Below are 15,085 nucleotides of genomic sequence, written 5' to 3' on the forward strand. Positions count from 1 at the left end.
ATAAATAAAATTAAAAAATTAAAAAAACTTCCATATACTCAGGATTTGCTATCCTGAGATTCTAGTCTTGGGGCCTCAGGGCTCCAGGGCCAGCCCATCTGGTCTGTTCAGGGACCTGGAGCTGTGGTAGAATTTAATGCCCATGCAACCTGCTGTGCCTCCTGCACTGACTCCCTACATTCCCAGCGTCCCAGCCAGGGACTAGGCACTGATGGAACCATGGCGATGTTCACTCTGGCCAGGCTGCTGCATTTCCAGAAAACCAAATACGAAAGGTGAGCAGTGAAGCTGGGGGATGGTTGACAGGGGTCAGGGCACAGTTGCAGTCATAGCCTTAAATATAAGTATGTTCAATGACATACTGAAAAAAGAATTCAAAGAATGTTAATAACAGTTTTCCAGAATGCCAAACAGGACACAAATCACCTTCAGGACAATGCAATGAGATAAAAAAAACTTACATGCACTAAGGAACTGAGAGAATATATGACAGATGCATTCCTAAATATACAAAATTATGAAAAAGTCAAACTAAAATATGCAAAGGAAATAAAATAAATCCAAAATATCTCAGTAGAACTTTTCTCTAGAAGAATATTTAAAGTTGAATACAAGTTGGCAGCCTTGAAGACCAGGCAGAATAATTAGAAAACTGAAAATGTCACAGTGATAAAAATTAGAACAAAAGAAATATATGTAGGACCAGGGGGATGGCATTAAACAATCAAATTTACAAACAATGGGCAGAAGAGAAGGAGAAGGATTCACAATGACAACAGTATATCCAGTATAATACAATGGGAATTTCCAAAATATAGTGAGTCAGGTGGCCATCTTGAAGCAGGGCATTGAATATCGGAAAAGAACCTTCCTGTCACATATCATCTTACTTAAAATTTGATTTATACATATAAAGGAAGGAAATTAATGGTTGCAGAGAGGGAAACCCATTTCATAGAAAGGCCCCTTCTAGAAACAGCAGATTCCTTCATGAACTATATAAAGGGGAAAATAACAGTGATGCAATCCAAGCAGCTAAAGATGTTACTGTATCCAGCAAAGTTATTTATAGTCAAAGGAGGCTGTGAGTCTCTTCATGGGTATAAACTTGATTGAGTCTGGAATTTATCAAAACCAAAAATGGAGGGCATATTCAGAGATATTTTCACTTAGTTGGATCTAGGAAGATCAATTTGTTACCCAGATGTTCAAGATAGGGAGATAGGCCTTATATTGGGTGACAGTGGTAGATGTCTTTAATCTGAGCACTGGAGAGTCAGAAGCAGAGGGATCTTTTTGTTCTAGGCCAGCCTCTTTTACAGAGGGAGGTCCAGGACAGCCAGGGCTACAATGAGAAACCATGTCTCTAAAACAAAACCCCCCAAAAAAGAAGAAAATGGAAGTCTTGCCTGTAGTTGACATCTTTTAACCTGGGAAAAGACACATTTTTATCTGGACCTTAAGTTTGTAAGACACAACTTTGAATTACATCATTTGATTTTGAAAATCCCACTCTGTGCTGGAAGCCTATATAAGGACATTTAATAAACAAACTTTTGCTCTTTGCTTTCTATGATAGCAAGTCCATTTCTTCACTGGCATTAGAACCTACATCTATGGTATTTAAGTGTTTTCTGATGATCAGCTGACATATTCTACATCATAGATTGAGAAGTTTCTACATTTTTGGATTGTCATTTATACCTAGTGATAGCTAGATTAGCTAGACTGCATCCTAGAAGACATTCTAATAAATTGTGTGAATCCATATTTATGTATACATGAGAGAGAAAGTCAGAAACAGAGTGAGGGAGTCAGAGAGACAGAAAGATTCACTTGGTAAGTTCTTTAAGAACCCTAACAAATACTAAGACAGACCCATATTCCATGATATATATGAGTTTTAGGAATTTATAACCACTCTAACATTTCTATGGATACACTTGAAGAACTACTACATACTGAAAAGTAAGATAAATATGAGTGGTCAAGGAAGAGAAAGAAAATAAGCATTACAACACCAGATTGAAATACAAATGTTATCAAAATATACCAAATATTGCAATAACAATAATGGACAACAATTAGCAAATAATTATCAATATAAAATTAATGTCAATCTTCACATTCTCTAGTCATAATACATGAACAAAAAGATTGTTTTTTCAAACCAACTTTCATTTTATCTTCTAAAAACAAACCTTACTTAAAAATGTAGAGAGATTACTTCTGTAAATATGGAGGAAAAGAATTTTGAGGTTGTAGAACATAATAAAGTAAATGAGAGACTAAACACTTGGATGGACATGGTGGAAAATTTTTCAAATAAACACTGACTAATATAAATCAACTACAAAACAGAAAGTTCTGTCCCTGTGACAAATATAGCTTCATTCCAGGGATAAAGGGATGGTTCCACATATGCAGGTCAGCTAAGTAAATGGGGCACATGAATAGATTCAAGCATAGGACTACATGAGTATCCAAATATGTACAAAATGTGTTCTTAACAAAGTAGAGCATCCATTCAGATTTAACAGTTAAAAAATAAAAACCTAACATAACAGAAGGAAAACATCCCTGAATTATTGAAGTTTTCATTTTTATTAAATAATTTTTCCCAGCCCAAACACATGAGAAATTTTTTCTATGGCAATCTTATTGACAACATTATACTACAGGAAGAGAAACTCAAAGAATATCAATAAAAGTCCTAGTGAGGCCAGGTGTATGTGGTGGTGCGTGTCTATTATCAAACTCTTAGGTGGAGAGGCAAGCAAACCTTCTCAGTTTATGGCCAGTATGGTGTACATAGTGATTCCACGTGAGCTAGGGTTGCATACACAGACCCTCCCTCAAAAGAAATGAGCAAAAATTGGACAATGATGATTTTTTCTAGTTACATCCACTTGTTTTAATCTTTCACAATGTCATTGTTTTTTGCTGCTGAGTAATTATGCAAATGTATCACATTTCCTTCATCCATTCTTTGGATGAGGGCCATCATACTGAGTGAGTTAATCAAGACCCAGATATGAAAACATGGTATGTGCTCATTCATAAACTGAAAATAAGATGGAAAGCAAAAGATAACACTCCTCAGCCTCAGAGAAGTTAGTTAAAAACAACACATGGATTACCCTAGGAGGGGAAATTGCTGGAATCTCCTGGATAAACAGAGACATGAGTTTTGGGGTGGCCCAGTTGAGGGAGGGATGGAGATGGAGAGCAATGAAGAATATATATTGAGAGAAGGGATAATTATGGCATTATGGGGATAGGGAGAAACCTGGCAGAAGAGAAACCCCTAGGATTCTACAAGAATGGCCCACCTAAGATTCCTAGAGAGGGTACCTGAACTGGCCTTCTCCTATAATCATAATGGTGAGTTCTCTAATTGTATCATGGAGTCTTCATCTAGTAACTATCGAAGAGGATGATTAGATGCACAGCTAAGCACTGAGCCAAGCTCTGGGAGTCCAGGTGAACAGAGGAGGGATTATATGAGCAAGTGGGTACAGATCATGACAGGTCAACCCACAGAGACAGCTGACCAGAGTAGTGGGGGCTGAGGGAATCTAGACCAATAGCTAGGGTGCCTTCATGGGATTTACCTAATCCCTGTGCATGTGTGTAATACATATAAAGCTTGGTCTGTTTGTATTCCCTTGCAGTGGGACGAATATCTGTCATTGGCACATAAACTGTCTTTTTAGAACCTATTCCCTATGGTGGGATTAATCAACCAGCTTTATGCAGAGGTTGGAGCTTTGTCCTTCCTCAACTTAGTCTGCCATGCTATGTTGACTCCCATGGAAGGCCTTACCCTTTCTGAGGACTGGGTGTTGTAGAAGAGAGAAATGGTGGAGAGGGAACTGGGTAAGAGGAGGGAGGGGAAACTGTGGTTGGCAAATAAAATAAATAATTTAATAAAGAATAAAAAAAGAAATCAGATGAGCAGATGCATTTTCTCCACTCATCTTCAAAATAGTCCTTAATATCATAGCAAGTACAAAAAGAAATGGTAAACTTGAAATACAGAAATAAGGCAAGGAATGTGCCCAGTGGTAGCAAACACCTTTATTTCCAGCATTCGGGAGGCAGGAGAGGCGGATCTCTATGTGACCTAAGTTATCCTACTATATAGAGTTAGTTGAGATATAACAACAACACATTGCGAAAACCCTGTTTCAAGAAAACCACAATAAAAAGGAATATTTGTAGTTAATCACATTGTGGAGAACATGAAAGAGACAATGCATAGCAGACACTGTGGTTCTGACCCAGAACTCAATACTCAACAAAGGATGGCATGTGAGCACCTGATCATCAGCAGCTGTGTTAAACAGTATATAGATCCCTATCACCAGGTTTTTGATTATACAAAGTTTTTATATTTTAAACTTTAAGGAATCCTATAATTAACTTAAACTATCTAACCTTTATTGCAGTTCTCCAAATACCTGCAGCCTTTGTAAGACACTTTGACCTCAGGAAACATTCCACCAGGCTCTGCCTACTTAGCTGTTATTCTCTTTACACTCTGCTTGTCATGCTTTGCAGCGCTATTTATTGGAGTTCATGTTTGCTGTCAGAGGTTTGAAGAGATATTTCCCATGTTTCTGATATCCATTATCCTACTTTATTGCACTCCTACTGTGATTAATCACTGACCATAAGCTAATTGAGGAGGAAGGGTTGAATAGGCTCATGGATTACAGTAAATAGAAGACAAGGCAGGAATCTGGATCCTTCAACTAACTTATAGACCCTGAAGGAACATTGTCTATTGCTTTGCTCTGGTTGATTTCTCCTACAGCCCTCCCTAGGGACAGCACTGCCCACAGTATACTGGGGACTCATACATCAATTATGCAGTAATAAAATGCATAAATAATATGACAGCCAGCTAGTTCATGGAGAGAAATATTTTAGTTACACTTTCCTCTAACTTTTTAATGTACTTTCTGTCAAGGTGATGCAACTAACTAGAAAAATCAGTTTGCAAGCTCTATGGTGTTTTTCCACAGCAAACAACCCATTCTTATTCCAAAATTTCTAAGATTGGGTAGCTACTCAACTTACATCAGATTTTTTTCAAATATTGTTTGTAGCATGAATCTTAAAAGTTTTTATAAATAAAATCAAACTTAAGGCCAGTTATTGGGGTGAACACTGGAAGATCAGAGAGACAGAACAAGCCACAGCTAACCTCACCTGGCCAACTTCTCAGCTGATCTTATTTCCTCAGAATTGAAGCCTCTGTGTCCTGATATCTGAATGGTTCTCAGCTGAACCTTGCTTCTCAAAACCTAAAAGCTTAACCAGCCAAATGATGAACCAGCCAAATGCTTCTTGTTCCCGTTCCTCACGCCTTATATATCTTTCTGCTTTCTACCACTACTCCCTGAGATAAAAGCCTGGCTTTCTGGGATTAAAGTCTTGCGTCAACATGCTTGGCTGTATCCTTGAACACATGGATTTCTGTCTAGCTCTGCCTCCCAAGTGCTGCAATTAAAGGTGTGTGCTACAACTGACTATGCTCTGTGTTTAATATTGTGGCTGTTCTTTATCTGACCCCAGATAAGTTTACCATGGTGCAAAATATTTCGGGGAACACAATACCACCACATTTGCTTGTTTGGCATTATAAAATATACTAAGTTTAATGTGGTCACTCATTTGGTATATGTAAAATAAGCTTATTGATATTTCAACATGCTAATATAAATTTGTTATGGAAGAAGTAGGTAAAACTCCTGATATCAGCATGTGTCTAATTTTTTTCAGATGCCACTCTCTGTGTGCAGTGCTGATTGTGGTCCTGGATTCAGAAAATTCTTGCAGGAGCGAATTGCAGCCTGCTGTTTTGATTGCATCCCCTGTCCACAAAATGAAGTTTCTAATGAGACAAGTGAGTGTTTGCTGCTGAGATCAATCTTTCACATAGATCATCTTATCCCAAACACACTGGCATGATCAAAGGTTCTAAATTTCCACTGTACACATAAATCGTATCACTTTCCCAAGTTAGTTTTGATAGGACGATGATCACTAACAATGTCACTTTAAGTAACATGTTATGCCATGACATATACCTTTGACTCATTGGAAATCCAGGATAGGTGGCCTTTTCTCATAGAAATTTTGATAATCAAACCACAATGTGAGGGAATTTCATAGAAGGTCTTTACTAGTGACTAATCTCCTTTGAAATTACCAGTAGATTAGATCCAATCCTAAAACTTTATAAATATTTATTTTTATATTTATGTGTTTTTGGTATCACTACATAAATTTATAATTTGATAAGCACCATGTATATGCAGGTAATCAATGGAGAACAGACTAGGGCTTCTGATTCCTTGAACTCTGCTATGTGGGTTCTAGAAACCAAATATAAGTCTTTGTCTCTGTAAGATTAATGAAGAGTGGAAACCAATTCTTGGGAAATTATAAGAAATTGTTCAGTATAATACAAAGGATTTCAAGCTATATCCAGAGATCCCTCTTTCAAAGTATCATTGTGATTTGAAATCTAGAGGAGTGTGGAGAATTGTTCCCACATAAAGTAGAAAATATTGAGTACTATAATCAGTATTTTATATACAGCCTAGTTAATAAAGTAAAATGTAGAAGACACAATGATTTTGAATGATAGCAACTAGCTAGAGTTATCCAAATGGTGTTGTCACCTACACAGCCCATGTTAGTCAAATATAATTTAGAATTGGTTACATAACAATGGCAGATACTTAAGTTTTCTATCCTGTTGCGTATCATCCTATATAATGAAAGTTCTTAAAGAACATTTATGAGCAGTAAAACAGATTAGAATTTAAATCCCTTTCTACTAAAACTGATGATGAGTTCATTTCTTGGGCCTGTGTAATAGAAAGATGTTGCCAAGTCTTAGAGGTTGTTGTCTGATCCCTATGCACTTGCGCATACAACATACTGCAATTTACTTAAACCAACTCTAAATAAATTGGTTTACATATGAAACATATAAGAATAAAGGGTATTTACAACAATAACTACATCAAAAATTAAAGAAAATATTTTTATTTTTTATTTATGTATATATATATAAATATATATATAAATATAAATATATATATGATATATATATATATATATATATATATATATATATATGAAATGGGTGGATATGTATACAAAATTGCATGTGCATGTGAGAGGCATCCAAGGCCCCTGCAGTTAGAGTACAGTCAGATGTGAGACGCCTGACATGGGTCTTTAGAACTGAATTCAGTTCTTCTGCAAGAACAGGATATTCTCCTCACTACTGAGAAAATTTTTCTATGCCTTAAAAAATAACTAGTTACATGTGTCCATAAATGCACTGTTCTAGATAAAACGACAGGATATTATTCCTCCAAACAAACCTCTGTCCTATCACTCTTGCTTGAGTGTTCTTTTATTGTGATCATGGTATTTTATCAATATCTACTTAGCACTTTAGTACACTCACAAAATCTGAGACTCTCATAGATGGAAATTAGTAAAAGAGGAAGAAAGGTGGTGGTCTGTTCCCAAAAGTGATAAAATCAGGAAGAAAGGCTTGTTAATGCTAAGTATATACAGAAGTTTCTGCCTTCAGGAGGGTGTTACTGCTTCTTATGAACAAGACTCATGGACAAACTCTCCCTACTTCCAGATAAGGACACAACTGGGGACAGAATTTTTTTATTAATAATTTTTGCATTTATAAACATCAAAATTATATATATGTAACATTCTTCTTTCACTCTCACCCTCCTGTTTCCCCCATATAAACCCAATCACTCTCATATTAGAGCTCTGTTGTTACTTTTGATGTACATACATACACATATACACACACACACAACTTACTAATATTGAGGGAACTTTATTTTACAATAAGCATGAAAATATGGCTCTAGCAAGCCCTGCCTTTCTTCCCCATTCCCTTTGCCTTGCCCAAAATCATGAGATTACAGTGACAGTTTGAATGAATTTGGCCTTATTAGAGGGTGGGGTCTTGTTGGAGAAGGTGTGGTTTTATTGGAGGATTTGTGCCACTGTGGATGAAGACTTTGAGGCCTCTTATATGCTTAAGCCAAACCAAGTGAGACATTTTTCTTCCTGTTACCTATGGATCAAAGATGTAAAATGTTCAGCTTCTTCTACAGAACTATGTCTGCATGCATAGCACCTTGTCTTCCCACGATGATAAAGGACTGAGCCTTTGAACTATAAGCCACTCAATCAAATGTTTTCCTTTGTAAGAGCTACTGGGGTCATGGTTCTCTTCACAGCAATAGAAATTCTTAAAGCTAGTCACCAATGTCTATTCCCTTATTTGGGCACTTCCTCCTCCTGAGGCTGACTATCAAGGTCCAGCATTCAAAGAATTGAAGTCCAGCTTCCCAAAACTCTGTTGTGTCTGTCCTAATTAAACTTTCCAATCAAAATTAAACACTTCAGCCTAAGCAGGGGTTTCCCTTTCATCTTTATTAGCTGCCATTTTCAAAGAGGCCATGTCTATGTCTTCCCTATCCAGAGTAGTTCTTTGTCCTCCATGGCAAAAAAGTCTTCCCCCTCTTTCTTATTGTTTTCCTCTTCTCCTTTATTCTCTATCTCCTGTTTCTGTCTCCTATTCCCTGCTCATTTTTCCTTAGGTCAAATGAATCTACTTTGTGTTGGCATGTCATGTGTGAATTCTAAGTGTCCCTACAGATTAGGTTTAGTATTTCTTCTATGTCAATGTATTTGGACTAGTAAATTTAAACTAGAAAACATATCACAGGAAGTGTCCCAATAGAAGACACACTCCCCATCTTTTATAGGAAGAATATAAATAAAACAGACAGAAAGACATTAGGAGGCACAACAACCATGGGATCGGAGACTTTAAAATACACTCTGTGTATTTTATATTGGTTAATGATTTCACCCTCTGTCAATTCACCAGTTTAAGTCATGTACTGAAAATATCTGTGCTTTATGATATCATAACAAATGACATCATCACCACATCGTAAATTAGACAATACACAGTGTGTTTGGTTTCAATCCCAATAAAGATAATGAATGAGTATTATGAAATGGAAGCATTGTTATTCAGCAATGTCCTTCCACTCCATCCTCAGAAACAAATGCAGATAGTGCAATGCTTCTTCAGCACATTAAATTGAAATATCAAGTCAAAAAAATGGCTAAAGCTGCATTAATCATACTTTCCTTTCTCCATCAGATGTGGAAAAATGTGTGAGGTGTCCAGAGGACCAGTATGTCAACAGTGAGCAGAACCAGTGCATTCCCAAATCTGTGGTCTTTTTGGCCTATGAAGACCCCTTGGGGAAGACTCTTGCCTCAACAGCCTTGTGCTTCTCTGCATTCACAGTGCTTGTTCTTGCGGTCTTTGTCAAGCTCAATGACACTCCCCTTGTGAAGGCAAACAACCAGAATCTTAGTTACATGTTGCTCATCTCACTCATGTTTTGTTTCTTGTGCCCCTTGCTCTCCAATGGCCATCCCAGCTCAGCTACCTGTATTCTACAGCAAATCACATTTGGAGTTGTATTCACTGTGGCTATTTCCACTGTGCTGGCCAAAACAGTCACTGTGCTTTTGGCTTTCATAGTCATAGCCCCTGGAAGAAGGATGAGGTTCTTCATGATTTCAAGGGCACCCAACTACATCAATGCCATATGTACCCTTATCCAAATTATTCTCTGTGCAATATGGCCTCTAATTTCTCCTCCCTCTATTGACATTGATGCACACTCTGAGTATGGCCAAATCATCATTGTGTGCAACAAGGTCTCAGTTACTGTATTCTACTGTGTGTTGGGATACCATGGCTCCCTTGCCTTAGGGAGCTTCATTGTGGCTTTCTTGGCCAGGAATCTCCCTGACACATTCAATGATGTCAAATTGCTGACCTTCAGCATGCTATTGTTCTGCAGTGTGTGGATCACCTTTCTCTCTGTCTACCACAGCACCAAGGGCAAGGTCATGGTGGTGGTGGAGGTCTTCTCCATTTTTTCCTCAAGTGCAGGTCTGCTGGGATGCATTTTTATCCCCAAGTGCTACATAAATTTGTTCCGACCTGAGAGAAATTCTCTTCAAAAGTTATGGGAGAAAACATCTTCCTGAACACTCACTTCATAAATTGTTACTGAAAAGTATAGTGATGGTACAAAGACACCAGTTGTGATACAATGCAAGATGTATGTATCAACTATCGATTCTCATTGTTTCTTTTATGATAATGCCCAGAAATGTCAGGTGTACTTCTTTTCTGTACATTGTATCCTATAATCTTCCACTCCAACACTTATTTTACATGACCTGGTTCCTGGAGATTAGTGCATAAGGGATGTGTTCTTTTATCTCTCTAATACAAAGTAATATTTGAAATTAACTCCAAGTAATTCTTTAATATCTGAATTAATGTGTGACTTTTAATGTAAGAGAAAAACCAAGAAAGTTTGTAGTAGAGGGAATGAATATTTGCAGACTAATTACCCCTTCTGGAGGTGACAAGAGACTGCTGCTGCATCCTAGGAGTTAGAGGAGTAAAACTTAGGAAAAAAAAGATGTTTTGTTATATAGATAGAAATAATATTGTGAAAGATGGGGAGATGTATTAGCATTTAAAATCATATACAGCTTTTTGAAACTAGACCAGTTAGTTCACTATCAAATCCATGCATATTAACATTCATAGGTACCTTTAACAAGAGTGCCAATGGATCAGATGCCTTTTCTGTCTCTCAAGAACACCTACATGCAGGTGTGCACATAAGAGCACACTCAAAAGCACACATACATATAAGGGAAATTAAAAGAAAAATTTAAAGTGAAGTTCACATAGCACTACAATGGAACACTGATTTTCTTTCTTTCCCATTCATTGAAATAGATTTTCTTTCACAAAATATCCCCTGATTATGGTTTCCCCTCCCAGCTCCTTAAAGCTCTCCCAAGATCCTCCCCACATTACTTCCTATCTGAATCCACCCCACTTCTATCTCTCACCGGAAAACAGTAAGTTTTCTATGTGATAATAATAAAAAAAACATACTATGATAAAGACAATCTAACACGTTGGAATTGGTCAAAATCAGCAAACATAAGGAAAAGAGCCCAAGAGCATGCATGAGAATTAAACACATGTTTTTGTACAATCAGGAATCCCCCAAATATCATTTCTTGAACCATAGCATATATGCAAGCAATGTGTAGTTTAAAAGTGAGTAGAAATTACATATATAAAAGTGTGTACATACACACACACACACACACACACACACACACACACACAGCATGAAATACCTACAAAAGTGGGACAAAGTGGGAACTCTCATAATACTATGAGACAAGAACCTCCAAAAATGAGGTTGACTCAATTTTCTGTTCCCATCTAGCTCTGGCATGCAGTCTACCTTTAAAAGTAGTTCAATTACCTAATGAGAGTCCTTTGAAGGAAAGTAAATTCTCATTAGCTGATGGTTTTCAGTTGGAGTTAACTTCTGGTTTAGGGATGAGGCTTGTGATCACTTGTACTCCCAGGTCTGGGACCCCAAGTGGGAAAAAAACATGTTTGCACTATCCTGTTTCCTAGGTTCTATGATTTCTTTTATTTATCAATCCTGTTCATTTATAAGGATTTTTTCTTTGGTGTCCTCTGTCATGGTATCTGCTCCACCCATGAACATGGGCTATACAGGCCAAAGGAGGCTTTGCTTCTTACCACCATACGTGACCTCTTAAAAGGAGAGGGAGAGGCGTCACATTCTTCTTCTTACTGGCTTGATCTGTTGGCTAGGTGCATTTGCTCACAGAATAGAAGATGACTTGAGTTTACTTGTGTCTGAATTAGTGAGTGTATTTCTAAATTTAAATGTTAATAAACCCATATTACCTATTAAATAGACTCACATGCTTTGACCTTAAGAGGATAAGAGGCAGACGGACCTCCACTCCGTCTGCCTCTTATCCTCTTTCCACATATGTGTCCATGTTATTTTCTGTGGCTTTTAGGGAGATATGTGAAGGAGGCAACCTTTTTAAACTTAGTTTTCTTCCTCTCACCATAATGTCTGGCTGTTGTTTTCTGTATGCTCCTTGTTCCTGTCTGCTGCAAAATGAAGATATTCTGAAGATGACTGAGCAAGATGTTGATTCATGAATTTGGATCATTTGGTTTTACTGTAGGTAAGGGTGGATCTAAACCTAGAAAGGAGAAAGTTAAGCTTAATTAACAACACATCCACCAGGCTTTCTCAAACAGGTAATCTGGATTCTTAAGTCTGTTCTTAGTGAATCTGTGAAGTATCTCAAATAAGATACTTCGTCCATCCAGAGATGGTCCTGGATGAATGCTGATAATGATGATAATTACAGAAAGGCCTTAAATTAGGGATCCTGGGCTGGAGAGATGGCTCAGAGGTTAAGAGCACTGACTGCTCTTCCAGAGGTCCTGAGTTCAATTCCCAGCAACCACATGGTGGCTCACAACCATCTGTAATGAGATCTGGCGCCGTCTTCTGTGTACATAATAAATAAATAAATCTTTAAAAAAAAAAAATTAGGGATCCTGGCTGTGTTACTGCCCAGAAGTTTATCTAAATATTCCATGAGTAGAGGGGAAATTGTGCCTAATAAATGATGGAAATGCTACAACAACACATGAGAAATTCATAGCAGGAAATGGCTAATAATCAAAGGACGATATCACCAAGGCTCTTTGAGCCTCGGCTTGACCTTGGCTTCTTCCAGGTAATAGCTTGTCATAATCAGCTGAAATCTTACTTTGTACTATTGCAGCTTACAATAGTTCTGTTTTTTTCATTTAGCAAAGAAAAGTAGAATGTTTAATTCTCTCTAGAGAAAACAAAAATGTGGATAAATTTAAATTTAGAGATGACTGGAAAAATGGTAATGGTTAATTAATATTGATAATTAATCAATATTTGTATCAATAATGTATAATTATAATTAATTAAATATATTTATAATCAATAATCTATATAGATAAAAAGCTGAGGATTAATTTAACCATTTAATAGGTGTAGTCAAAAGTTTTCCTGTGTCCCAGCTGGCCAGCCATTGGGACAAGTCTCTCTCACTTCCATCCCCCAAGTAAGCAAATGGAAGCATATATATATATATATATATATATATATATATATATATATATGAATTTGGATCATATGGTTTTACTGTAGGTAAGGTTGGATCTAAACCTAGAAAGGAGAAAGTTAAGCTTAATTAACACATCCACCAGGCTTTCTCAAACAGGTAATCTGGATTCTTAAGTCTGTTTATTAAAGACTTATTTATTTATTGTGTATATAATGTTCTGCCTGTATGTATGCCTGCAGGTCAGAAGAGGGAACCAGATCTCCTTCTACATGGTTGTGAGCCACCTTGTGGTTGCTGTGAAATGAACTCAGGACCTTTGGAAGAACAGCCAGTGCTCTTAAGCACCGAGCCATCTCTCCAGCCTGGAAGTTTATATTAATTATATCTTCTTCACCATTAGCTCAGGCTTATCACTGACTTAACTCTTACAGTTTATTTAACCCATAATTCTTATCTATGTTTAGCCATATGGCTTGGTACCTTTTCTCAGTTCTGCCTTGTCATCTTGCTTTCCCTGTGTCTGACTCCTCACTCAGCCTTCTTTTTCCCTGAATTCTCCCTGTTTGCTCATCACACCTATATTTCTTGCCTGGCTACTGGGCAATCAGCATTTTATTTATCAACCAATTAGAGCAACACACATCCACATCATACAGAATTACATTTCACAGCAAATAGGTGTAGTTGTATGTAATTAGAATATATCTGTCCCAAGGAGGGAGCAGAGAAGTAACATAAAAATCTATCATTAGTCAGTGTGATATAATATGGTAAAGTGTGTCTAAGCAATAAGATTCTGATTTATCAAACAGAAATGGTTAATTTGGAATATTAAGAATATTTTTTAGTTTTTGATTAGTGGTATTAATTTGATTAATCTGTATTTTAACGAAGTATTGCTAGATTAAGAGTTACATGAGTTAGTCATGAGCAACTGTGGGGCTGCAGGTGAAGCTGACCTAATAGTTCAAATTTATAATCAAGGCAATGGAAACCCATTTAACTTTGAGAGGCCTGTAATAACCTGTGTCAGGGTATATACAGAAAGACTTACAGAACAATTGTCACAAGCACATGACGACTGTGTCTGATAGGACATACAAGTCAGGATCACAGGCAGAGTTCACACAATTAATAATAAAACCTTAAAAAAGGTAATCTAATCTTTTTATATGAAGGTTATGTAAGCAAAAAGGAAATGAAGGGGAGTGACATTTTGGGGCATGGAATTTGCTTATAGTTGCTTCATGCTGAAATAGGGCAAAGTTTGGAGCTGAGAAGGCTGGAACACAGAGGAAACTCAGGGAAGAGTTGAATTTTTCAAGTGTTGTCCATGCAGACCACAATTTGAATCAGTCTGTGCTTAGAGACAAACAGGAGTGCAGAAGGACTCCTTGGTATGTGGGCTGGAGTGTGGGGTGCAGGGCTGCAGCTAGACAGCACACCAGTTGGCAAGAGGTTGACAACCTTTAACTCTTTAAGTGATTAGAATTCCTGCTGGAAACAAATATATATTAGTGGTAGAACATGCAGTGAAGGAGTTATTAAGAGGAACCTTTTTTTCCTATCAATTAATTCCTAAAACCAAGGTTTAAATATTAAGAATCTAGAGGTATATTACAGCTTGTAACCTGACTGGCAGCTAGGAGTGCTTTTGCCTGCAGTGGCCTGGCCATGAAGTATGATCAAGTGATCCAGGATCCAAAAGGGTGAGTCAGTTTACTGTTAAAACATGCAAGCATATTGTCTTACTGTCACTATTAAAACATCAGGACCTTCCTATTACCAGTGAGGAGGTCCAAGAGGCTCAAGTGTAACTTTTGTGGAGATGTGTCTGAGGAAAGAACTTTTATTGTCCATATATATATATATATATATATATATATATATATATATATATATATTCATATGATTAAAATGGAACATGATTTAAGTTAAGATGGGC

General features: G+C 37.1%; 1 protein-coding gene across 1 annotated transcript; it reads left to right on the forward strand.

The window, feature by feature from the left end:
* Positions 1–219: 219 nt before the first annotated feature.
* LOC143271217 (vomeronasal type-2 receptor 116-like) lies at positions 220–10,146 on the forward strand. The gene is made up of 4 exons (XM_076563422.1): positions 220–275; positions 4,411–4,474; positions 5,791–5,914; positions 9,242–10,146. The coding sequence occupies exons 1-4, from the start codon at positions 220–222 to the stop codon at positions 10,144–10,146; spliced, it is 1,149 nt and encodes a 382-aa protein (XP_076419537.1).
* The last annotated feature ends 4,939 nt before the right edge of the window (positions 10,147–15,085 follow it).

This window comes from Peromyscus maniculatus, chromosome 1 (genome assembly GCF_049852395.1).
Source record: "Peromyscus maniculatus bairdii isolate BWxNUB_F1_BW_parent chromosome 1, HU_Pman_BW_mat_3.1, whole genome shotgun sequence".
NCBI classification, from domain to species: Eukaryota; Metazoa; Chordata; class Mammalia; order Rodentia; family Cricetidae; genus Peromyscus; species Peromyscus maniculatus.

What these genes read in the sequence shown, in the direction of transcription:
- LOC143271217 (XM_076563422.1), top strand. Translation starts at nt 220, where the DNA reads ATGGCGATGTTCACTCTGGCCAGGCTGCTGCATTTCCAGAAAACCAAA. An exon ending in TCCAAATACCTGCAGCCTTT is followed by an intron (nt 4,475 to 5,790) that starts GTAAGACACTTT and finishes AATTTTTTTCAG; the next exon opens with ATGCCACTCTCTGTGTGCAG. An exon ending in TGAAGTTTCTAATGAGACAA is followed by an intron (nt 5,915 to 9,241) that starts GTGAGTGTTTGC and finishes TTTCTCCATCAG; the next exon opens with ATGTGGAAAAATGTGTGAGG.